Source organism: Salvelinus alpinus, chromosome 1 (assembly GCF_045679555.1).
Source record: "Salvelinus alpinus chromosome 1, SLU_Salpinus.1, whole genome shotgun sequence".
NCBI lineage: Eukaryota > Metazoa > Chordata > Actinopteri > Salmoniformes > Salmonidae > Salvelinus > Salvelinus alpinus.
This window is the reverse complement of record NC_092086.1, coordinates 51960502-51986364: the sequence shown is the minus strand read 5'-3', so window position 1 is coordinate 51986364 and position 25863 is coordinate 51960502. Positions and strand designations below refer to the sequence as shown.

The window sequence follows — 25863 nt, the reverse complement described above, 5'->3', positions numbered from 1 at the left end:
ATCTCATTAACATAAGGTACGGTTCAATTACATAACTGGTTTATTTTGATCAATTTGACTATAGGCCTATGTATTACCCAATTATCATTGAAAGTGTTGCAGGATGCTGGGCTGTGAAGCCACATACCCCAAATGTCCTATAATGGCTGCCGCATTATTGTTCATATCTCCCATTGTGTTCTCAGCGCCATTTTGCATCAGCATGACAGCAGCCATGAGCGCCGTTAGCTCAGTCATTCCCTCATGCTACAATGCTAGCTAAAGTAAGCTAAGCTAGGTCGGCTAGCCTACCATGCACCAAATTCCCACCAGGCTAGGCTAGACAAAAACAATAACTTGGCCAACACATTGTGTTCTGTATCAGCTCTTGATTATGAGGATTTCTCTTGGCTAACATCTTTACCCAAACAGTTTTATCATATGTGTCGTGTTTATTTTTGCACAGAATTAATTCACAATAAGAATGCATTTGCCCCAGCAATATCTTATTGGAAGATAATAATTAAAACATTTCAATAATATTTAAAATAGCAAATTATTCGTTTTTGTTTCTTTAATACCCCAAAATCTGAAACCAACGGGATATACAACCTTTGGAGATTTCATGTGTTGCTATATAATAGATTAAACCATCACAACATAATTGTGTGGAAATAATATTAACGACAATAATAATATTACTTATTATTATTAATATTATTATAATTATTATATCAACTGTGCAATAGCAAATTATGCATTTGCCAAGACCAGTAACAGATATTTGGTAGACCAATACATCTCAAACAATCTCTAATTGCAATATTTCTATATGTTTCTTATCTGAAATAATTGTTTCAATTATCATCTATCAAAAATAATTGCACTTTCCATTTACTAGTAACTACATAATCAAAAACACTTAGGCCACATTATAAAAGTTGGTTTTTATTTCAACTATGAAAATAATGTACAATAAATAATTTGAAATTTACTATTAAAGAATCTCAATAAATAAACTAGTTCTAAACCTCATCAACAGGATCAACGCCCGTCTCGAGATCATTTCTAAAAGCAGTTCAACTATCCTTTAGGCTTATATATCTGATAGGCCTACATTTCCTGAGAATTAAAAGATTGAGCTGCACTGAACAGTTTAGAAACATTAAGGAGACAGTATAGTCTATTACTGTAACTGCCAATTAATACTGTCAGAAAACAAGAAGGCAATAAATACCTGAAATTTGAACAAGGGGAAATCCGTATGTGATTTCGATGGAGTAAACCAAAATTATAATGCCAGGAAAGGACATAATAGCTCCTTTGCTATCTCAGGTTCTATGTTATCTTCAAAATAAACCCAGGAATCTTTTTCATAAATGTGTTTCAGGACTGTTGCCGAGAAGTATTCATACCATTGTAAGACGGTGGGACATTCTCCTTAATTCGATTGTTCTGTACTATTCTTGTTGTTAGAACTGTAAATGTTGTAAATCTATTGTACAAAGTGTGCTCGTAAATAAGTCAAAGTCCGCCTCAGAGAAATCTACCGGGCTGTCGAGCGAGCTCTGCAAGCTGGGCGATAAAGCGTCAGAAATCTGGAGGCAGGAATCAGCAGAAAAGAAATTCAAATCGGGCAGGGAGGAGGCGTCCTGCTGCTCTGAAAAAGAATGATCCGGGCCAGATGCGCCACCGTCGCCCATTGTTGCGGGGTTATCTGCAGTGGGCGTTGGGAACTGGGTCGACCGCACTGTTGTGTCAGAGACTGATGCGGTCTCCTGGCAGCTCAGCTGGCCTTCCTCAGGCGTGGGCTGGTTATTGTCACTGCTGTTCGTGTAGGAGGCTGCCGAGTTACACGTCTCCTCCTCGGACGCAGCCGAGCCCGAGGCTTCCAGTGGCTGGCTCGAGTAAGGCGAGGAAGCATCGGCACCTTCCAGGGGCTCGAACCCGCCGGGGTCGCCCTCTTGGCCTTCCCTGTGGTGTGTCGTTTGCCGCTTGTGCTTCATCCTCCGGTTCTGGAACCACACTTTGACCTGTCTCTCGGTTAGATCCAGAAGGGCAGCTATCTCCACCCGCCGGGGCCGACAGAGATATTTGTTGAAGTGGAACTCCTTCTCCAGCTCCAGTAGCTGCGTGTTGGTGTAGGCAGTCCTCAGCCTCCGGGATCCGCTTCCGCTGTCCAGTCCACCCTGCGCCTCTGCAAGAGCCCAGACATAGAACATAAATAAGTCCAAAATAGCAAGCTAATAGGGTTGAGCCTAGACATTTGGCACGCAGCTACTGAAAACCATAAAAATGAACGAGGCGTATCAAAATCCCAATAGGCCTTCCACACGTGCATTGTTTTCAAATGACTGCAGTGCTTCTCTGATGTCAGTGTATCAGGTTTGCAGAGAACACGCGTTATTCATCTAAGCCCCATATTTTGTTTTGTCCCATTGCCTCCACGTTATATACTGACATCCAACGTGGCTACCCCAAACCCCGAGACATGGTTATGAATATATATCATTAAGACAGCACTGACACTGACTGCGATTCAAACGTTATTCTAGGACAAGATTTGCAATCTGTATCTTGAGAAATGCAACTTGATCACCAAGAATACACACACACACACACATCCGCATTATGCATAGAATATCTGACACACATGCATTACAAAGACTTTGCAATATAGCTAACATATTATGTGTAGGCTACATCAATGTTTATATGCCTGACATCAAATCACGCAATGCAAGATATGGATATGTTACAGTGAAATACAATCGAAAGTTGTGTAATAGAATAGTAATAATAAGGATTATGACGGGAAATAGCTCATGCAAAGCAACACTGCAGCATAATGCAGGTCTCTGTGACTCCTCCATACACACAACACAGAGCAGAATGGCACTCATATTTCAGAAATAAATGCATGGTTATTGTCCTTTTATTAACATCAACATGAGAAAAATGCCCTGCAACAATAATTTGAGAAATATTAGGCTTCCATATCTGTTTCTATGAGTTGCAGTATAAACCAACATGCAATGGAACCATGCAAATAAAGAAAATGGAAAAGAAAAGAAACGGCAGAACAAATGTATAGCCTTGTCTTTTACATCATGTACCGACCTGTCGGTGATTCAAGTCCTGCAGTGGCGTACCCGGAGGATGCAGGAGAGGGAGAAGAGGAGGCTACCGTGGCATTCCCAGATTTGGGTCCCTTTTTCGAGGATTTCTTCTCTTTCATCCAGGGGAACTCGTGTGCCAGCGGGCCAGCCGCGCTCGCCGGCGGGGCTGGGCCCTGTTGCGGCTGTGGCGTCCGAAGCTGGAGGCCATTGGAGGTTCGCTTTTGGTTCCTCGGTCGCGCCTGGCTGCTTGTGCAGGGACTCAGGCTGGGGATGGTGTGCTCGAAAGGAGGAGGAATTACTGTCGAGTCCTTGATTGATGAAGTTTGAAATGACTCCAGGACAGCGGGAAAAGACGTCAGGCACTCTGCAAGGGAAGGCTGGCTGTTTATGAACCCAATCTCCCTCTCAAATTCAAAATTCATAGCTTATCCTGGTCCACAGGCGGACGGCGAGATCAAAACGAGCAAAATAAAACAAAAACGCGTGATTATTAGCTCCCCGCTATCCCGTATTTGCGGGCTTTAATAATTGTGTATATTGGTGATATTACTAGCGTATGGGGACCTTGGTCTACTAAACTGAAGACTATGGGCGAAATTGCAGCCAATTCCTGGTCACATGACAAGATTCAACCAATGGAAAGCCGGGGCCTGGTGGCTAAAGAAAGCATTATTTTCAGCAAATGCTCAAAAATACCATAAGATATTGGTTTGTGTTAGCAGGGGGTATTATTTTCGAGAAGAAAAAAAAAGTGTTCGGTTGCCAACTGTCTCACCTCGTTGTTTCGAGTGGGAGGTTATGTGAGGGCCTTCATGTCAAACAATGGAGATTAGCATGCAGAGATTCTGCCTGGACCCTGGTGATGTAATCCAGTAAAATTTGGTTGTTGTTAAGAGCAGATATACAATATGGCAAACGGCGTGTTAATACAAAAGAAGCCCATTAATCTTAAAAGTTTGACAGGAGGAGCACACTTAAGGTAAAAATAACTCCACCCTAGATGGGAGATGTCTCAACAAGAGGCTGAGATTCGCTTGGCAAAATACTGAAAAACGGTTTCCTAGAGCCTAGCATAGTGCAGGTTAGCAGCCTGCATGTTGTAATGGTAGACTGCTATATTTTTGTTTTCATAACGGGAAGCTACAGAGTGAAGAGCCAGGTCGGTGTGTGTAAGTGTATAATTATATTATGCTATCTTTCTAGAACTGCTAGCCTAGCTCTTTATCACCTTGCAGAGAGATATGCTACTAAATTATGTATTGTGTGTGTGTGCGTGTGTGTGTGTATGTGTGTGTGTGTGAAATGGTCCTAAAAATATCCAGCCCATCCAGGCCTTCCACTGACTGCTAGCTTGGAGTTTTCTCTCACAGTGTAAAAAATGAACGGCTTGTTTACTGAGCCGACTGACTAAAGTTCACAGCGAGGTCGCGTGTACAACTGGGAATCCTAGCTTCTTAAAAACGAAACACTTGGTCTGTGTTTACACTACGAATTTGTTGTTATTGATAAGCAAGAACGTAGTATATTGCCTATAGGGCTAGGTTACATGTATTGATTTGAAGGATATTGTAGAAGTTTAACACGGATAGTAGCCTAGCTGCTAGGATATTTTTGGAAACGAAGAATTTGTGAGAAAAAAAAGAACTGCGGTGATCAATCTTTTCCCAGGCAAAGCGCTTGACAGCAACCAGCCTCAAGAATTCTTCTCTTTCCTTCAAAATCGCAACAAAGAAACGCTCTTTCTATCCACCCAGAATCTAGGCCTACTGATTTTAACGCAAAAAGCCAGTAGTCTAACAACCCAAACGCAGGCCTAATAATTGTTTTCCATTGCGCATAAAACCCTGTTGCTGAAATAAGCTTCAGCATTATCTCAAAATAGACGAAAAGGGCCAAGATTGCAGTGCACTATTCAAATCCATTTGACTTTTAAAAACAACGACGGGAGAAATGTGCGTGGGTGTTTGGCCCATTTAAAGCTAAATAGAAGGCAGTGAGTAGGCCGCGTTTCTCCCATACATGCAGGCTGTAGAATATGGAAAGGAGGTCAGAAACACGGGCTCTCTTTGCTTATATTGGCGCTGACTGTGCAAAAACTGGGACAACTGGGGAGTATTTCTCACCATCGGGAATTGTATTCCCATTTTTTATGACTATTTGTTTGGACTTTGTATGTGTTTGAGAAGCTCTGCGTTTTTACATGTGGTTTGTTTGTGCCACAAAAATCTTTACGCTTGACAGAACATGGACTTGCAACGTTATTTGTTTATTTATATATTTATTTATTGGGAATCTGCTCTTTCATATTTGGAGTGTGGTGGGAGTGTGCTCTTTTTACTGTTTTTTATTTATTTATTTATTTTACAGCTAAGCAAACAATTCGAAAAACGATTATTCTCTTTTAACTACTGTTTAACAGACTATTAGCTAGGCTATATGTTGTCTTTTTATTATTCATGTTGGGTGATGAGTGTTTTCACACATTTACAATTTGGTGTAAGTTGATTTGATCATTTTAAGACAAGGCAAATGTGTTTTGAAGTAGAAGCATAGCACAAACTGTGTATTTTATTACTTATTATTATTACTATTCTGTTAGTGTTATTTGTGTTAGTACTGCTATATTAATCAACTTCCTCAGTTGCAGTTAGTTTTAGCAAGAGTATTAGTCTTGATGGTTGCCTTTCAATATTTAACAGCATCTGAAAGGGAACTTAATTGCATTTTCAACGATAATGAGTATTTTCGGTAGCAATCCAAGCTATTAAACTATATTTTCTTGGATTTAGGTATAGGCATATTCCAACATCTGTGATCTGCTCCTTTGCTTATTTGCCAATAAATGTTGATTTCTATTAAAATAAATGTTATTTTCTATACTTTGATTGTCTTCATACAGTAGGCCTACTCTCGTTAAAATATGATTCGGGATATGAGGCGATCTATGTGTAAATGATGTATTAAGCTATTTAGCTTTTTGGCAAAGATTGTGTTGCGTTGGACCACGTGACCAACCCAAGCGCATACCCGAGGGCTCTTTCAGTGGTCTGGCACTATAGCACGAGGAAAGATGCTCCCAAGAAGCTGTGTGCGTGCGTGTGTGTGTGTGTGTGTGTGCGTGCGTGTGGCTGAAAGAGGGAGAGGGGAATAGAGCCAGCGAGGGAGCAATAGAGATTGTGCACATGTCTACTATACGAATTAATACATCTGCGTTTTTTAACAACTTTAAAAGTATGGCCCTCGTTTTGCCTCAGGTGAAAACTTGAAATGACCAGATAGAACTGAATAACATAACATTTTATTAAAGAATTGTTCAACAGACAACTCTTAACAATGAAATAAAAGGAGCTACAAAGGACAAAGGAAGTTCTCCAAAAGTGTTTAGCTATATTTCGTCTAATTCTCGACTATGCAGGAACGGTCTGATTCCGTCCTCGCGCCCCCTGTACAAGTCAAGACATTATTTATGTACAAGGGTAACATTAAACTATTTATTTCTAAAATACAATAACTAAAATTAATTCCTTACAATGACAAGAACACAACGTCTTTATAACAGGTAAATACTAAAAAATTACATTTTTTTTCTTGATATAAATACATGGGGGATAAATAATACAAAAAGAAAGTATTTAAACTGGCTATAACAAATAAATATATATTTATGAATGTTCACTTGAACATACATTGAGAAAGACGCTGATTGGAGGTCTTCCGTTTCCGAAATAAGATGTATTTTTTCCTTAACCATCAAAATGTAAACTCTAAGTGCAACAATGATGCCCAGACGAGAAAGCTTTAGTGTAAACCTACACTTCAGCTTGGTTCCCGGACATGCATTTTGTTCAAATATACCCTGTTTCCACGTTAAGTCAAGACATGAGAAAATGTGAGCCTTTCGCATTAGTCTTGGCTAATGTAAGTGAACCCTATCGATTGAAAGAGAGAGAGAGTAGGGGGAGCGAGAGTAGGGAGTGATAGAAAAGAGAGCGAGAGAGTAGGAAGGGAGAGAGGGGGAGGAGGGGGCAATGAGCCTATCATAGTTTTCAAAAGAGTTCTCAACTCCTTTTTACCCTGTGACGATGATATAACAACATAGCAAATATCTATTTTATGTCCTCGTGTGTGTGTTTGTTTGTTTATGGATGTTAGCTAGCATAGCATAGCAATGTAAACCCAAACACCATAAACCCAGTGGGGGTGTAGGCCTACTATGCATCTGCGTGATGCTGAAGGGGCTCTTCCCTTGAAGCCACAATGTTTGGCGAGGACATGTAAAAAAAAAAAATGTCACTGGACAGTGAGTTAGTGAGACATTTCCAAAGAGAGGTAATATGAATAAGGGAAGTAATCGAAAACAATCCAGTGGTTTGCTTGCACCAATTGAAGAATGCATATTGACGTCAGTCAAGCTTAGCCATTTGTGCTGACTGCAGGGAATCAGGCTAAGCATAATTCCTCGTTGACATAACATGTGTTCCATCGAGTCAAAAAGGTCTGACAGTAATACATCTCCCACCTTGTTAGCTGTCCATTAAGCCCAACTATTACTGTTTAATTACTTGTTTTCGAGGTGGGGCTCCATATTCAAGGAAATAAACCGTTAATCAAAACGCAATTCTAGTGAATGTTACTAATACGCACAATGATAAAGACAACAGACAATACTTTTTTGGCCATGGCAAGAAACCACTGGATCATATTTTTTTTCAACCCCATTGCAGCGTCCCATGGGTTAGTTATTTGTAATTGTAATTGAGTTTTTTCCCCCAAACCTGCTACTACAGATGAGTTAACTTGGGAGCTTCCTGGATTCTACCCTGAGAAGGATGGTGCGCTGCCAACTCCGTGTATGTCGGATGGGGGTCGCACGGTCCGTGGTGTTGGCTTGCTGACATCTGCGTAGCACCGTTGTAGTCCATGTTCCCAGCCTGGTGGTGTGGTAGATGATTGAGGCCGTACATGGAAGGCCCAGAGGTGGGCATCGACTCCACGTAGTTTCCTCCCACATACACGGGGCTGCCCTGCATGTTGGGAGTCCCATAGTTGCCACTGTTACCCTGTAGCCCGTGCGGGTCGTATTCTGGTGCTGTGTTGGCATACTTCTGTTGGGAGGGGCAGTTTTTCATGGGGTTTTGGTAGGCTGAGGACATGGCATATGCGTTTTGATGGGACTTGTTAAAAGATGTCGGGGAGGGGGCGTCGTAGTTGCCTGCCATTGAATGCATGGAGTTCATGAAGCCAGCTGAGGACTGCATGGGTAGGGGTGGGCTTCCGGTTGGAGAGGGCCCCCCTGATGACGAGCCCAGCCCTTTACATTTCTGATCCTTTTTGTACTTCATACGCCGGTTCTGGAACCAAATCTTGATCTGGCGCTCGCTGAGGTTGAGCAAGTTGGCCATTTCCACGCGGCGAGGCCTACACAGGTAACGGTTGAAATGGAACTCCTTTTCTAGCTCCACCAGCTGCGCGCTCGTGTATGCGGTGCGCGCTCTCTTGGAGGCTGCGGAACCCGGGGGGCTTTTTTCACCTCCGCTGCTCTCTGCTGGGGTGGGAATGAAATAAAACATCATTACTACACACGGAAATTGAATGCATCATTTCCTAATAAAGCAGAGGCCAGGAAACGAAACGTATCCCCTAGATATTAGTTGTCAACACTTCCTAACTTTGTCATTTATTAAGAGATTCGAGACCCTACATTGACCGTGTACGTAAATTGCATCATAGACAAAGCCCACAGCCAGAACTGTAGCCTACTATATTTGAAGGAGCTGCACGTTAACTGTTTTCACTTGAATTGTGTCACAAATATACGAGGTTCAATGAATGTACATAAATTGGTGTGTGTGTTTGTGTGTCAATATGTTCATATCAATAATCTTTGACAACCTACAGTTTAGATTAAGCATTCCTCTTATCTACAAATAAACAAGAACACTCGGATTCCAAACGTATCATCTCTGTCTGATGAAAGATACACAGTATATGCCAAACACTGCCATGTTCTAATGCAATTGTTTCAAATGCTCATCAATAAAAAGAATGACTGCTTCTATTCCAATTAATAGAGGTCTCGGTTACCAAATGAATGTGATTATGACTAGAGGGCTTTTCCTAACGACCTAACTAGGAACAAACCCAGGCTTTAAATATATAAATAATAAGTTAGGTCATTAGATACAAGTCCATGATTATGTTTTGTAACTGTGTTGCAGTTAAGCTATCCAGCTTTGAATATGTATATAAGGGGCATGAACAAGGTAACGGGCATTGGGGAGGGGGGAGCGGGGCACACACCGTTAGCTGAACTTGCGCTTGGAGAGCTGTTTTTTTGCTTAGTATTCTGCCTCGACTCTTTCATCCAGGGGAAGATCTGCTTGTTGAGGGTAGGGTTGGTGGACAGAGTGTACGTCTTGGGCGCTGATTTGGCGGCCCCACCGCTGCCTCCCGGCTGCTGCGCGGTGGCACTGCTGCTGGTGGCGGTGGCACTGCTGCTGGTGGCGTTGGCGGGGTTGACCGGAGGGGACACCTGGGGTGGTGGTTGGTGTTCGGGTGGCAGGCTGGGCCGCATGCAGCTGCCATTCAGCTCTTTCGTCTTGGCATGCTGCTGGGGAGGAGCGCTGTTGCCACCGAGGGACTGCAGCGAGCAGGCGGACCTCTGGTAGTCGCCTTCGAGCTGAGCCGCGGACTGGAAGGCCGGTTGAGGAGCATCATAGCCGAAGCCGTTGGCCCCTTGGTACGAGTAACCTCCGAAAAGCGTCGAGTTGTCGTAGTAGGTCGTTTTCTGCATTTCCAAAAGTGGAGTTACCGGCTACCAGGGTCCTGACGACCTTCTGGAAGAACATTGGCACCAGATGTCACGTGACGGTCTCTTTCCAAAGGCCTCTTGGAAGCTGACCTGAAAGGTTATAAGAAGCACATAATAAGAGAGGCGCAAAATAAATCCATCTTCTGCCGCTGAAAGGCGCCATGACATGAATAGCGCTTTCCCACAACACGGCTTGCAGATGCCATGTCAGGCCACAGTGCACTGGGCCTACTCTATCTCACTATGAGCAGCACTCCCCCTCTCCCAACTCTCTCGCTCTCTCTATTTCTCTCTCTCTCTCTTTCTCCTTCTCTCAAACACACACATACACACAACTGCACACGAACACAAACAATATCCAGCCAGTCACTCTGCACTCGCACATGGGAGCACGGACACGATTGTCTTCAAGATGTTGTCCTTGAATAAATAACGAATATAACCTCACAAATATGTGGTGCTTGCATTATTTGGGTAGGTATATCCCATTACTTGTGCTGCATATTGTCCGGATTTTCACATTATAACATTTTGAATAATGTTTCAGCGTTGGCCTTTGTTATTTCTACGATAATAAAACGTGTTTTTGTTATCATTCTTTTTTCATACATTGAAAGTCGTCTGAATTGCGACAGAGCGATGTGTTCGTTTTCATACGCAAGGTTGTTTGTATTAAAATACTATCCTAACATGTCTTGTGTTATGGTTGTAATAGAAAAGTCATATTTATTTGCACAATTGAAAGATAAAGGCAGAAACCTGCGTAAAGAAGGTGCATTTCGGTGTTAAAAACAAGCTAGGCTATATAGTGGCTTGTATTCTCGTTTGTCTTCATGAATGAAAACGAGCAAAATACAATTAGGGATGTTTGAAAAAAATGTGTCTTAAAAAGCTGTCTGTAAAATGCTATCTAGCCTGTGCAGAAAGCTAGGAATGGGCCTTTGCCATGTTGTTGGGCGAAATCAGTGCATATGTCGCGCTTAGCTCCATTTCCTGACAGGTTTTCTCAGGTTACACAACATTGTATTTGGGCAACATTAAAACCCAGACAACACGGCACTTGAGACTCCGTTGTGAATGTTGTTGCAGGTCCCCATAGAAGGAGAATGAGATAGCGTCCCGGAAGCTTCAGGCTAGTTTGATTCATAACTGTCGCTCGGCCAAAGAGGACTATAGCCCCCAAAAAAGCTCGAGACCTTATATGTGCTAACTGCTGGGGTGGCCAAGAGGGCAGTGTGCGTGGCCCCTGCCAAGCACCATAACGCACCTGGGATTAATTTCGTTTGGACGTTTGACAACCGAGATAAAACGTTGGAAAATAGATTTGAAAAGACCATGGAAGCTTTGAGGAATAGTATTTTTTTTGTAGTAGGCAGCCTTCAGTTGGAAAGCCAACTAGCAGGTTCACTTACATATAAGTCAAAACAAAAACACATGCTTTGTGTTTGTGGTTACACTTTGGTATTATGATGGCAAATCCCCCCAAATAAACAAAGTCTAACAGTGAATATAGTTATATCAATTAAATTGTTCTATTATTAGTCTTTTTGCATAATAATATTGACATATTTTATGTTATTGCCTATTAATATCTATTATAAATTACCCAATAGCCTACAATTACATAAATGGTAGACGGAAATTGAAATTATATAATCACTTGAAAATCTCTGGACAACAACAAAACAATACTATTGCCTGAAAATAAAAAAGACAATCTGAATAATCCAAAGAATAACCATTATACACGATTTTAAGGCTAAAATCAATTATCCATAAAAACAAGATCATTCTTACACATGCTATTCCAAGAAAATACAAAGCTTGTGTGTCATAAATAAATAATTAATCTTATTTTATGTATATCCTTTGTGAGACGTATAGCTCATCCTAATAATATAGGCCTACCCACTAAAACGACAAACGAAATGGAATATGGAGACATTCTCCAATTTGAATAAAAATATGTGTAAGAGGTAAGGAATAGGCTAAATGAGATGAGAGAAGTGCTATGTCTGAGAGAAGGAAGGGGATCCTGGGCTACAGCTTTACGACACCAACTCTCACCACGTCACAAATGTCGCTCATTTATCTTTCCAGTAGACGGCTGGAATCCTAATTATTTTCTCTAAGGAATTGTTCGAGGGAGAGATAGAGAGAAAGAAGGGGGGGGGGGAATGGCTACAGGAATAATAGATATTAAATCATATCGCAATGCCATTAAATGGAACACGTAATGTCCTGGCCTGCTTGTAACACTAACACAATAACTAACTTTCCTATAGATTCGCTCTAATACAATTATGGGGTCCAGAGCGAATGGGGGCTGGATAAAAAGCGATCCCATACAAGGACGTCAACAACAACATGGAGACGAGCTAGACACCAGTTTGGATGTCCAATTTGTAGTTTAGCATGGATAAAATTACAAATGGCGCCTGTAATACACACACATAAAGACATTATGTATCGAGACATGTGTTAACCCATTTACAGATTGAGAAATGGCAATTATTGCATCAAAACAACCAATGAGTAGTGCAATGGTCTCTCATGTCGAGCCGTCTTCATTCGCTCCTTGCCTTCGTTCAATTAAAAACAATAGGCCTTGGACGTCTGAATGGCATGTCAAACGAAAAACACCTTATCAAAACATTTAGAAAGATGGCCAGATAGAATAGAATTTGAGATTAGTTTAGCACGGCAGTCCAATAACATGGGGATCCATGCCTCGGTACTAGCTGAAAATAAACGCGTACCCATGTCTGAACATCAAAGCCCACGAAAACAGATAGCCCAAAAATTATTTCCCCGTTGCTTTGTAAATAAATAGAGAGAAAAATGAATCTGTTGGAGGGAGATTCTAAAGGGAAAAAGGGGGGTGGGGGGGTACGGCGTGGAAGGAAGCTTAAAGCATTGTGAACTCTTCTTGAACCGCGATTGGAGTCATATGGTCATAAATCACCGGGACACACTCTCCGCCATTCACAAACTGATAGCCTATTTCAGACCAGCTTACCTTAGCCTCTGACGAAGGAAGCACGGGCAGGCATCATATATTTTTCACATTCGGCCTCGATGCAATCAATAAAACGAGAGCTCTCCGCTTCCCTTCAAAATCTCGCAGCGAATGTAAATCCGCCGGTATCTCGAGGACTGCTGCCCCGAGCCTGAGTCCGGGCGCTCCTGCACGGATCCCCTCGGCTTGGGAAGGGGGGAGACGGTCTGGCATGAAAGATCTGAGGAATGCTAGGGGGGCTGCGAATGGACAGGCAGCAAGTGCCTAGCTGCCCTGTCGACTGGTACGCCCTGCTCGCTGATAACAATGGCCTCAGATTTCCCTTTCTCTCACAGCGCAAACCTTAACATCATAATCCGAGCAGAGCCGCGGCTCGCCGCGAAATTTCCCCCATTGCATTTCCCCCCATGCGTGTGTTTCTCTCCGTGGTTATTCTCGCTCCTCGTAGCTCTTTCGGTGGATTATTGTATTGTCAACACAAGGCCTTGGTGCAGCTATTCGGATATAGCGGGGTTGACTTGGAGCGCCAGTCGCGGCTGTTAATCCCCATCAAACAACGTCACCAGTGGAAAATTATGCTAATTGCAGACGTGCTGGACAGTACAGGGGCCTACAAGCGGAGAGACAGCGCTAGTACTTTTTGATGATTCACGTGTTTCCTGGTTAGGTGTCAAGCCATGGTAATATTGTTAAGTATATGAGAGGAGCCTCTGGTTTTTTTCCTCCACTGGTGTAGCCTATATTAAATTACTAGGAAGTGGGTTTCCACAGCCGGCTCCCGCTTGGCTCGCGGCAGAAACCGAATTCTCCCTGTATTGTTAATGTTTCAACACATCTCTCCCAACACACACAACTAGTGTAATAACAAATGGACAAAATGAAAAAGGGAGACTGGTGGGGGGCTCAGGGAACAGACAACAGGCGCACTTGAAAAACAAGGGAGGGGTGTAAAAACAAATCAGTAAAAGGGGAAAAAGAAGAGAGAATCTGTGGTATTTAACAGCTAGGACGAGCCGGTGCCACACAAACTTCTTAGAAAAACGTCGATAGCGAGTCCATGTTAAAAATAGAAGAAAGGGCTTCCTGTGTTTTTACTGTAGGCTATGTCGGACTTTAACACCCAACGGAAAGAGAAAAGTTAATCAACAAGAAGAAAAACTGAGAAGGAAACGAGGAGAAATGAAAACACGAAGGCGAAGGTGTTTTACAGGTTTTATATTCTCTCTTCACTACCTCTCACCATCTCTCCCTCCCTCCCTCTCTCTCCCTCTCTCTCTATTTTTTATTATTCAGGACACTACCCCCTTCGTTTATGGCTACGTAAGATTTATGACTTCTACCACACAGGACTAGCTGTAAACAGCTACTTTAAAAAGATGCATTTCGTGTGGGAACTTGAATAGAGAGGATCACCAACCGTGTAGGAAGAAGGTAGGAGACAAAAATGTAGGTGTCTGCAACTTTTTCTGCCTGACATTGTTCTGGATTTGCAACTACTGCTAAATGGACAAATGCAACCCACTTAAAATATTACTAATTAACGAAAAACACAAACACTCCAGTATTTTGTATCTACAACTGGTATTTTTTTCACGACTAAGCACATACCGGAAGAAGACAAGTCATTTTTTTTATGTTAGTTATGGCAAGAGAAGAGTCTATACCAACATGATTTTTGGGATTACAACATGCCGGTGCTTGTTAGAAGAAGAGTATTTTCGTTATTTTTTATAGGATGACAAGAGATGCATCAGTCTTCCTGATATATTGGAGTTGACTGAGTCATGGATATACTATTTCAACGGTGGAATATATGGACAGATTTGGGGATCCAAGGTTTTCCTTTTTCCTGCAGTGAACATTGCAACCAACATATTACATAAAGAGACTACAAACTCCAATGAGAAATTTCGTTCGGATTTCCTATTTTGTTAATGAGAAGGAAATCTTTTTAGGTGGAAAGTGTTTTGAATGTTGTGTATTGTTTTTTTTTCAAGGGTAAATGCTTGTGATTGTGTGGTGAATATGCCATTGAGTGTGAATATATTTAATTGAAAATGGGTTGAGCAATTGTCTACTGTATTCATATGACAGACCCCTTACATTGCAAGACATAGCCTATCTATTTATGATATATATTGAAAGTGTTCGTTTTCTATTTTGGACAATAGGACATTGCCACCTCTGTGCCTATTTGACTATGTGAGTTACCCTATGATTTTATTGCATGGCTAATCTACATAATGCCACAACGCCCATACTTTCATCATCCACAATGTTTTTTTCTCCAGATATTACACTATGGCATTCATTGACTCATCGAAAGAAGAGAGCGCAAGCAAGCACACACAAGAACACACACACACATGCACCACCATTTTGACAATGATTTTGATTCATCTGTGGTGCTTTATGCACATAAGCCAAGAGATGTTTATTTTTTTTATTTTTTTAAAGCTCAATTTAAAAGCTCATACTTATATTCCAACGCCTCAAAAAATATATCATAAGCCATTCTACATGCATGCCATACTATAGAAGATTAGAATAAACACTCTTGGCAAAGGAAATGTTTACCGATTATGTGAATGTCATATGCAGACTAAATCATCATTGTTGAATGTATGCGATGTATGCATACTTCATTCCAATAAAAACATATTTACTTTCAAATATGTAAAAGTATGTTTTCTTATGTTCAAAAAATATTATTTCAATGGGATAATGAAAATATTAATCGAAGAGATTGCATTCAATCGCACATCCGTTTTTCATTCATATTCATAATAACGAGCAAATAATAATTTGCAATGTGTATATACTTGTCATAGGGTGACTTACCGAGATTATGTTGCTTCTTATCACTGGATTTTATGCAAGAATACAGCTTCCTGAAGGCTTGAGGGAACTGCAGAGGGGGGGAAGAGAAAGATGCAATCAAAGGAGGTCATAAAAAATCCAATACAGTACATATGACCTCTTGTCTACAAATCGAACACACAGGCAACCTGAGAGTTTACCACAGGTGACAGATATCGTTAACCTTAAATTATTCCCGTGGAATCACGGAGTAAATGCAAAGCCAAAGGATAGAATCCAGTGTGTTCCTATGAGCCCACTGTATTGATTTCAATTATCTATCAGATTACATATCATATTTCTCATTATTTATTTTTGAGATTCCGTTATCTCGCGCAGTAGGCCTGCATATGGAGCAAGTCAATCAATCCACACGACAGTGAGGTTCATGTTGAATAAATAAATAAAAATGTTCCCGCTATGTTAATACATGTAAAAGCAATTGTGTGGATATTGATGTAATCATATTATAATCATCCATAATAGTATACTAGTTGTTGCTATGTTGACATTCACTCAATATTATTAATTTAGCAATTAATAATAGCCTACCAATCAAGGCAGTAGGGATGAAAATATGTTCTAATGACAGTCATATTCTAATAGCCTAATAAGAACAACAACAATAATATCCACAGGCTAATAATAAGGGAAATAATGAACACAATAATAAGAAGGAAAAAAGTATAATTATTATAATAAAGGTAGCTATGAAGGTGAGAAATAGCTTACAAAGTCCCAATAAACGGAACAGCTCAACGAATGAAATCGAAAATAAACGAACGTGTAGCGCCCACTGAGAAACACGGTAAATAAAAGCCCCACCATTCTGGGAAAATAATCCCAAAGTCTAGGGAAATGTAGCACTATATCCAGTTTCAGAGTAAAAGGAGACAGAAAGGGGCTTTATCCAGAGACAGGACCGGAGCAGAAATGAAATCAAATGGCCATGATGGTCTGCATAGTAGCTCTTATTAAAAGTGGAATAAAAACGTTGGACGCTCTCGTTCGCCGGCTCCTGACAGCTACCCCAAACACATAAATCAAAACGAGGATTCCCCGACCTCCCCGACTTTGCGGCCTATAGCGATATAAAGTTATTTATTGCATCCCCGCACTCACGCACAGCATTGGCTCGCTTCCATCCCCGTTGCCCCGGTTTTTACTCCACTGCTACCCTGGTAGTTTTGAAGATTTTCAGCACCGATAGCTCGCTCGACCCGGAGACCTACTGGACTAACGTAAAGTTACCTACAAAGTGCAGGGTGCTACAGCCCCCGCAGCTAGCAACGCTGCACGCTCAGAACAAAGGGAGGAGGCAGCTACAAGCAGAAGAGCTGATGAGCCAAAAAAAAAATGTGGAAAAGGGTTGAAAGAAGCCAGGGAGCGAGGAAATTCAGAAGAAATGACGACTAACCAAGCACTAATTCAACGAAAATCATCCAAAAAGCCTGGCATGTGCAAAGGGCTATCGAAATAACGGAGACAAACAACATAGGGATTTGGCTGGTTCGTTTCTGCACGGGTTGCAACAAAGGGCTCCTGAATAATTTATCAAAATGCATATTAAGTGGATGCACAGGCATTAGGGGGAATGGGGAATGCTTGCCCGCTTGGAAATGTTCTATGAAATCTACGCCAATGATCAAATCCCACAGCCCTGAAGCTCCACACTAGAGCCCTGGTGCACAAACAGTTTCTGTCCAACTTTATTACCCCCCCCCCCCCCTCAACACTCCGTTGGCTGTCCGTTCACCAGCCTGCGTCTGGCCATGTTTCCCTCACACCCTCAGAGGCCATTCGTTTACCGAAAAACGGTTCTCCACCATCACAACTTCACCATGTTTATGAACACGAGCTGGGTGCAAAACACGCGAAATTAACAAGCATGCAGCGGGGCTACATCTCGATGTGACGGATTGGCGTTCGGTTTTCCAAGTGACCTTTGCGTTGAAGAGCAATAACTCACCAGATTAATGATCAATCAACTGAAGAAGTCTACTTTGCAGTCCTCTCTTAATGTATTATATTTATGTATTAATCCGGGCCTTGCTGTCCAAGGCTTTCAAAGAGGCCGCATGGGCTTCTAGAAGTCAGCGAAACGCCGAAATCCCATTTGTTGTGTAATTACCAGGCAGTTGTTAACAGCAGAGTTAGTGACTGGGCGAAAACACAGCCAGCAAGCAACAATAAGGTCCTTTCCAAATCCAAAATAATGCCCCGGTATCATGCGCTCACGTGATGCGCGTACGTCAACATACTCTGGTTTTGATAGAATTGTGGCTACACTTCCCCCCCTTGTTTGATGCCTCCAAAACGACGGAGAAATATATTTTCCTTCACCTTTGCCGGATTGGTTGCTTCTCTGAATTTTGCCCCATTTTGCATGGCACCCCCCACCCCAAAAATTTTATTTTTCTCCCAATCTCTGGGAGGATGTAGTTTTTATCGAGTCCATTCGCCGAATTCCGCTACCTAGAAATGCAATGAGATCTAACGACTGGCATCCCAAATGGCAAGCGACAAATTGTTCTAAACGAGGAGAGACATGATACATCTTATTTTCTCTCCCATTCTGCCGGATGACATGAGATTTTCAACACCACGGACTTAGTGAGCGAGACCAGTGTGGACGCGAGGCCTCTGCCTCCAATCTTTGCGTGATAAAAGGGGTTTCTGCACTGCTCACTGGGCGACTGGTGGAGCAAGTGGGCTTGGTTTTACACCCACGCAGATAGCCCTCTACTAAAGATCTCCAGATTACAATTAAACTCCCATTTGAGGCCCGGTGACCTGAGCGTTATGTCTGTATCGATCCCCGTGGAGCTAGTTGTCATTGTGAAAGAGGACCTACGCAAGTTCAGAAGTGGTGTGCTAGTGTTTGAATAAGACATATGGCCAAATATGTCTATGCAAGATTAGCTCTTTGTGCTTTTAGAGTGAATGTCATTAGATTACGTTCTTATGCTGGCGTTATAGCTAATTTTACTAAGTGTTTATGTAATTTGTCCACCTCCTTTGTTGAAGGTGCGAATGGAGAGAGAAAGGTGCCAATGGGGAGGGAAGAAATGGATGCCTTGCTACGGCATTAGTGCCACTGACTTCTCTGCATATGAGGGACTTCAGCATATTGGCTTTTGGTTGCAGAACATAGAACATCTTCATGTTCTAAATGCTCAACAAGGAATCCCTTCCATCAGCTAGTTTCATTGAGAGATCAGGGTTAATCTTTATGAGAGAAGGGCTCTAGGTGGTAATCTTTAACCGAGAATTCAAAAGAGGACACTGACTTGGAGACGGTTGGTTGGGGGCCTTATAGGTCACAGTACCCTTTCTGCTCCAGGGAACTAAAAAGTGCCAACCTCACCAATATGACATGTGAGGATGGGGTAAGGGGGACGTGACCAAGCTTTAGGTAATTAATGGTTGAATATAGTCGGCTTTACTGGAACCTGGACCTATTTTCAATATAAAAACGACTTAGATTGAAAGTTTAGATTTTCATAGTACCTTTTGATGTTTCATTTGCTTTAGAGATGATGCTAATGATTGCTGTGCTGCAACGTGATCCAAGGCGTCTTAAGCAGATGCCACTATAGCAAATAACTTGCATAAAGGTCACATGGATGCTGTCCAAAGCTGTCAGATATTATATACTGACACACAGGAGTTTTACTTTCTCTTTTTCCATTGGAGCTTGCCTATACTGTCAGTGATGTATGATAAAATCAATTAAATCATGGCCACTTAGACTTTTGTGGTTTCATTCAGTTTTCCACCCCATGACGCACAAACTGCCAGGTCATGATTTCCACCGAGTTATCCAACTACTGGTTGATATACAGTACAGCCTATAGACAAAGTTAGTCCATAGAAGTAAATGTATTTTATGGAAGTATAATGGTATTGTCAAAACATGGTCGTCATGTAGTGAGATGACCCATGGACCATGTTCAAATCAAAGTGTATTGGTCGCGTACACAGTTTAGATGTTGTAGCGGGTGCAGCGAAATGCGTATGTTATTAGCTCCTAACAATGCAGTAAAATGTCAAACAGGTTCACAAATACTGAAATAAATGTTTGAAAAAAACAGAAAGAACAACAAGAACAACACAGGTGTCCCACATATGTGGGTGTCTTGTTAGGCTTTCCTTTACGCGCAGCTACTTAGTGTGGGTTAAAGAAGCTATAGTTGGCGTGATGTTCGTGTAGCGTCATTGGTTCCTATATAGTTGCAAGTCCACGTGCCTTGAAGATGCCTTTCACTGACATCTTGCTCGTTTTTATCTCGAGGGTAGTCTAGATAATGTTTGCATAGATAATGTGTTTACAATGTGTACTTGTAAAATGGCAGTTGCAGATAATCGTTTTACAATGGTTTCACATTGTGCAAAGTTGACATCTGCACGTAATAGCATTGCTTCATTTACTGCATCTCTTGCTGTACAAAGTCCTCTTACGCCGTTTATTTTCATGTTCTTGTAACATTAGAACATGTTGTTAGTGAGGTTGTGTGCCATATGCCTTCATCTATATCTCAATATTTCACGGATGGGTCATTTAGAATAGAAACAACATATTTAATCGACTCAAAGTATTTGGTGTTTGCAGATGTACAGACCGAGATGCATGGGAAGCATAATTAGCAATGTGGGTGTAGGCTCACTGAGGGCCTATGAATGACCATCTTACTATTATCAGTGAGCTCTCGATGTCCTCTGAAGTCAACATGTTCTATTTTACTAGAACACCTTCTATTTTACACGCCTAGAGGTTAACAGTTGTAGTATGAAATACAATATCTTTCAATATATCCATGAACCTCCAGGTCGTGTTAGAATTAATAGCGCTAATCTACATTACTTGACATAGCCTAAAACGCCATTTGTAGGTTTGTGTGGCGCACCAGTTGTTCCACAAACAGCAATATTGAAAATAATAACAAAGAGAGCCCGTAGTGATGGGCTTGATAGTATATTGGGATTCCTGGGGGGAGAGAAAAAGCCGAGGGTAAATTGGGAGCAGCTAGAGTAAGCAATCCTTTCACACGGTCATAAATCAGCACATGCATCTTCTTTTTACACCTAGCCATCAGATCCATTCACGGCTCACCCCACACCGCGAGTCCCCCACTCCCCTCTCTTAACATTTGATGCACCGCACTTTACGCAATGAGTAAACTTTTAAATGGGGGTGTGGGAGCCCAGATATTAATGCTTGACAGAGAAGTAGAAAGAAGAAGAAGGGGGACAGTCGGGGAGAGGTAAAGAAATGCACTGAGAGGGAGAGAATGGAGAGAGGGTGAGGGAAAAGAGAGTGAGGGCAGCGAGTCACCCTTTAGCCCTCCTCGGTTACCTATTCGAAGGCATCTGTCTTCGGCTGTTCGAAAACACAAAATTTTGCGAGCTCAGGCACACCCAAAGATGGGTCACACAACGGATAAATAATGACTTGTCTACAGAGGAGCATAGGACACTCGGAAGAGCTCAAGCATCCGGCGTCAGTAGATGCCTGAAAACCTTACCTGACTTCCAGCACTTCTCTGGGTCTCACGAGCCAAGCTTGGCCAGCGTTTGAGGGATTATCTATTGTAGACGCGCCTGGAATATATCATTTTTTTGCTTTTTGGTGACCTTGGATGCGTTGTGCGTAATTTGGTAATGATATCTTTCCACTAAACAAAACAAAAAAGAGAGTCTACATGGCGGCTTTGGAAAGCTATATATCCTCAACCGTGAGCAGGACGGACTGCTCACAACACATGCGCGCGCGCACCCATCAACACGAGCGGGTCTTCCGAGCCCGAGCACTCCCGAACACGGAGCCCCCCTTTGCACTTCCGAACTCTTCGAACCCTGCATGCGATTCCTTCGGGCTTAGCAGTCAGCAGCAGGCGATAGATTCCACCTCTACCCTCTGCCTCTTTTTTCCGCCTATAGCTGCTTGCATGGAGCGTTGTGGATTGACAAGGTGAACTACTGAACCAGTGGACTGACAGGACACACAGGGTGGAGAAGGCAAAGGGGTTCGTCTGTCCAATAGGGATCTGACTGCACGGCTGCGAGGCCGACACGCGGGCCATATGGCGATTACAACCTGCGGGCTTCTGCAGGGTTGAACGTGGTCAACCTCATTCCGATACTGCCATTTTCTTGACAGAGTTGAATTCATTTTTAGGCTGGGGATGGTTGGTGGATAGCGGATAGTATGTTCTTCACGAATGAAATAGGCGTGCATCATAGCAGAGGGCTAGTAAGGGGATATGAAAATAAATGACTTCTGTCTTGATGTGTTTAAAAGCTCTCACCCTGTGATTGTTTTTATTGCACTCACGTTTGTAAATGTAGATTATTACGTTTTAGAATTTGTGACTAAGTCGGATGCACTTGGCTTTGTTTCTTGGCCGATCCTTTTGTGCGTCTGAGTGTTATCTACCTACGCTCAGACAACACAAAGAAACACACACACAGACAAACACACACACGCACACAGTGAGAGAAGGAAATAAATAGAGAGAGAGAGGGATATAAAAGAAAGGGGGAGAGAGAAGGAGATAGAAGGTAGAGGGAGGGAGGGAGATACCCACACGAATAGTGGGAAATTCAATTATGTTGATGCAAATGTGCCACGATAGTATCCGAGTTATTTTTAGTCCTGCATGAAAAACCTTGCCTTTCTTCTGAACATTTCCGGCTTAGTACTCTTATCGCTCTCCTGCAAGCTCTTCAGCCGGGTGAAAATTCTCCTTGCAGCCTCTGGATACGGTTTCACCGGTCATTTTTCATGCGCCTTTGAATTGCTGCTCTTGCAGATCATTATAAATTAGCGCGGGGCTTCATATTGATTTATTTCCGAAGGGGTAATCATTCCTGCATTACCGAAGGCCGGGGAAATACCTACCTGGCCAACCAATACCTACCTGGCCCTCTGAACAGAATTAGGAGTTTGAAATAGACTACTCAAAAGGATAATAATAATAATAGAAGTCATATAACTTGGGTTGAAATAACAGCTATTATTTTCAAGTTTAAGACTCAAGTTTAAGACTAATCTGACCACTAGATTTATATTTTATCTGTATTTTCACCTGCTTTTAATAGATGGTTTGGGGAGCTAAATTATTGTGTAGCTTTTGGGCAAGTCATTGAGTAACATTATATCGAAATTGTATTAGGCTACTCGAAAGCTATTATGTTAAATTTCTGCTTAATATTATGGCTAAGGGTGGTCAATGTGACTGAAATAAAGAGGATACATATTACGCTTATGTTTTATAAGTACAAGATATGTTAGATGGTTAGACTTCCATTGCGTAAAAGTTAACCTAATGCTTTCGATATGTTTGTTAACAATGAAAAATATTGCAAATATAGAGCTAAGTTAGATCGAGGTAAGGACAGGCTTTAGATGGAACAATTATCTCTTGTTAGGATATATTAAAACAATCACGTGGCGTTTTGTGGACCTCTTGTCCAGGCTATTATTTGGTGGATAATATGTGTTACTTATTTACGCGTAAATTAATTATCAATGGTACGTCTTTTGTTCTTTGTCCACAGGAAAAGTATTGTGTTCTAGTGAATCTTTTATCGCCTGCAGTGTTATGTACCATGCATGCTATTTTACATAAAGGTTCCATTATTGTTTTTATACTACAATGAGTGTGGTAAGCAGTGTCGTAGTCCATCTATAATTGTAAAAACAAAGTGCAACAATCGAATTTAAGCTACCTCCAAAACACTAGTATTATAAAGCCACCGTTTTCTTTATGTAAACATAAAAACGGATGGAAATACATTTATCTCGATATTTTTGCTGTAGCACTACAAAACGAATAGTTAGAGGTAAGCGAGAGAATATTCCGGAGAAAAGGGGCTATGTTTATGAATGGTGTATTCTTGGAGGGTCGCGCCTTTTTGTGAGAGAAGGGCTCAATATGGCTGCCATATATTTGTATTGTTCCCAACGCTGTTGAGCGGGAAGATGCGCTCTTGATGCCTCGTCTCTTATGCGTGGGATTCTAACGACCTTGTCTGCGACACAAATGATAAACAATAATCCGACACACTTACTGCATACATACATAGAGCCCTATAAAGATATACATATACAATCTGGATGCCGTGAATCAGTTGCAGGTTGTTTAAAGGGTTTGAAGTGCAATAGCCTATAGAATGAACCGAAGAGCCATTCAAAAAAAGGGCCCACTTTCAGCTTTCAACCTCTAGTTAAGGCAGGGAGGACATTTGCAATAGTATTATACTGATGCTATTATAGAAGCCTCATAACCCACTGTTGCTACCATTACATGTTACTTACAAATGTTAATGCTAATCTATTTGTAGCCTATTTACGTGTATTAGAGCTGTGCGTAATGCTAACAGTTCGTTTTTTACTATGATGATGATGCACAATTGTTTCCACCCAGAATCTGAGCACCCAATCTGGCTACCCATCTGACTGGCATTTTGAATAATTTTTCCAACGCTGGGCTGTCATTGAAATCAGACATGAGGCGGTTTCAGTGAGCAACCGTGATCTCTTACGCGCACAATGTCCCCTTCTCATCGCCCCCTGAGGATCCACCGAAATGAGCTGGAATATTGTTTTTGACACAGCGCCCGACAACAAGTAGCGCCGCTGGAATAGACATTTTGAAAAGTGCTGCCCCTCGCTGCTATGCCCATTAATATTTGATGGGAGCCACAGAGTTGTTCTAATTTTGTTACACAAAGGTTTACACTAGCGAGGCGCAGGGGAGGATTGTGGAAGGAGCCAGCCATGGGAATGACATTTAAGCTGCTTTTGTATTCATGAATAGAAAAAGAAAGGACTGCATTATAAATATGTATTATTATCATTATTATTATTATTAGGCCTATGATCATTATCCTACAACATACTGATTTCATTATCTGTAATGTCATCCTTTTTCAAACCAAAATGTGAGTAAAGCATTTTCAAATGGAAAACTGTTGCAGTCTTTGTCTGTCTTTGTAGTTCTCTCCTTCAATAGCATCAATGCAGCATACACATATTTTATATCCACACCAAAACAACGTTAACGCGTCATATACGACATTGACTACGGTTAGCCCAGAAAATAACATATGCCCCCACCCCCAAAAATGCCACCACAACCAATAAAAATGATGCCTGTGCTATTCTCACAACCTGCAGACATTCGATGGCATCATGGACACAATAGTACACCAAATAATAAAAAATACTATGTTCTGTTTGCTAAACACCACCATACTGACATATGTTATCGAATGTTGCATCATTTCATGGTCGAACAAAATCCACAGAAAATGTATCGAAAAAAATGTCGGAAAATATTCTAAAAATGAATCCTTCCGTCCCTTTAGCTACTACTTTAGCTAGTCGATGCTATGCCCGTCATGCCACCCCTCTATACAACACATCTCATCTAGCTTATTATAGCCTACTCTTCTCCTACTAAGTTTGTATTCCAATTAAGTTGTCTATCTTGTCCCAAAAAAAACGCCTGGAGCTCAGGTATTAAACCCCTGGCTATGACTAGGCCTATGCTGGCGAGCTCCGGCGCTTTTATGAGATTCACATGGCGACGAGGCGTTCCCGTTTTGCCAAATTTAAACAAATCTTCCCTTAATTGGTAATCGCATATGCAGTAACTCAAGACCTCGAGCTACTTAGCCTTCATATTAGTCGCTGATCCATTGCCGTAAATCGCCCGCGATAATCAACTGCGGGGGGAGAGAGGAGTGTAAAAAAGGCAAAAGCTTTTCTCGACCGGCGAGAGACAAGAAGCACCGAAAAAGCCAGAGTGAGAAACGAAGATCCAGGAATCTCTTCCTCATTCCCGTTTATCATCACTCGCCAATCATTTTCCCCGAGAAATGATTTATCGTGGAGACGGCCATAAACAACACAACTCCCTTACAAACACACAATGGCAGCCCGCTGCCGCTGACACACATATCACTATAAATCAAGCGAAGTAGCTGGCTGAAAAGAAGAGAGAGGGAGAGAGAGACATGCAGACATGAGGAAGACCGAGATGGGATGGGGGACGGATGAGAATAGTAAT

The 25863-nt window shown here is 41.9% G+C and overlaps 2 protein-coding genes across 10 annotated transcripts in view; both read right to left on the bottom strand.

Annotated features, from left to right (window-relative positions):
- Positions 1-911: 911 nt before the first annotated feature.
- Positions 912-4343, bottom strand: LOC139579907 (homeobox protein Hox-B2a-like). The gene is made up of 2 exons (XM_071408632.1): positions 3100-4343; positions 912-2176 (listed from the first exon to the last, which is right to left on the bottom strand). Exons 1-2 carry the CDS (start codon positions 3518-3520, stop codon positions 1452-1454), a joined length of 1146 nt encoding a protein of 381 aa, XP_071264733.1. The 5' UTR covers positions 3521-4343; the 3' UTR covers positions 912-1451.
- Positions 4344-6380: 2037 nt separating this feature from the next.
- Positions 6381-25863, bottom strand: part of LOC139579810 (homeobox protein Hox-B3a-like) — a 20005-nt gene continuing 522 nt past the window's right edge. For 2 of the 9 annotated variants that reach the window (XM_071408623.1, XM_071408628.1), the window contains exons 2-4: positions 15770-15836; positions 9399-9999; positions 6381-8643 (exon numbers count right to left, since the gene is read on the bottom strand). In XM_071408623.1, coding sequence (XP_071264724.1) covers positions 7880-8643; positions 9399-9891 — 1257 coding nt within the window. In that variant the 5' untranslated portion in view covers positions 9892-9999; positions 15770-15836 and the 3' untranslated portion in view covers positions 6381-7879. The other 7 variants (XM_071408625.1, XM_071408627.1, XM_071408626.1 and 4 more) reach the window with 7 other exon arrangements.

Excerpts from the sequence above, each read along its gene's own strand:
- LOC139579907 (XM_071408632.1), bottom strand. The coding sequence starts at position 3,520 with ATGAATTTTGAATTTGAGAGGGAGATTGGGTTCATAAACAGCCAGCCT. Across the intron at positions 2,177-3,099 it reads AGGACTTGAATCACCGACAG|AGGCGCAGGGTGGACTGGAC; the intron begins GTCGGTACATGA and ends GGGCTCTTGCAG.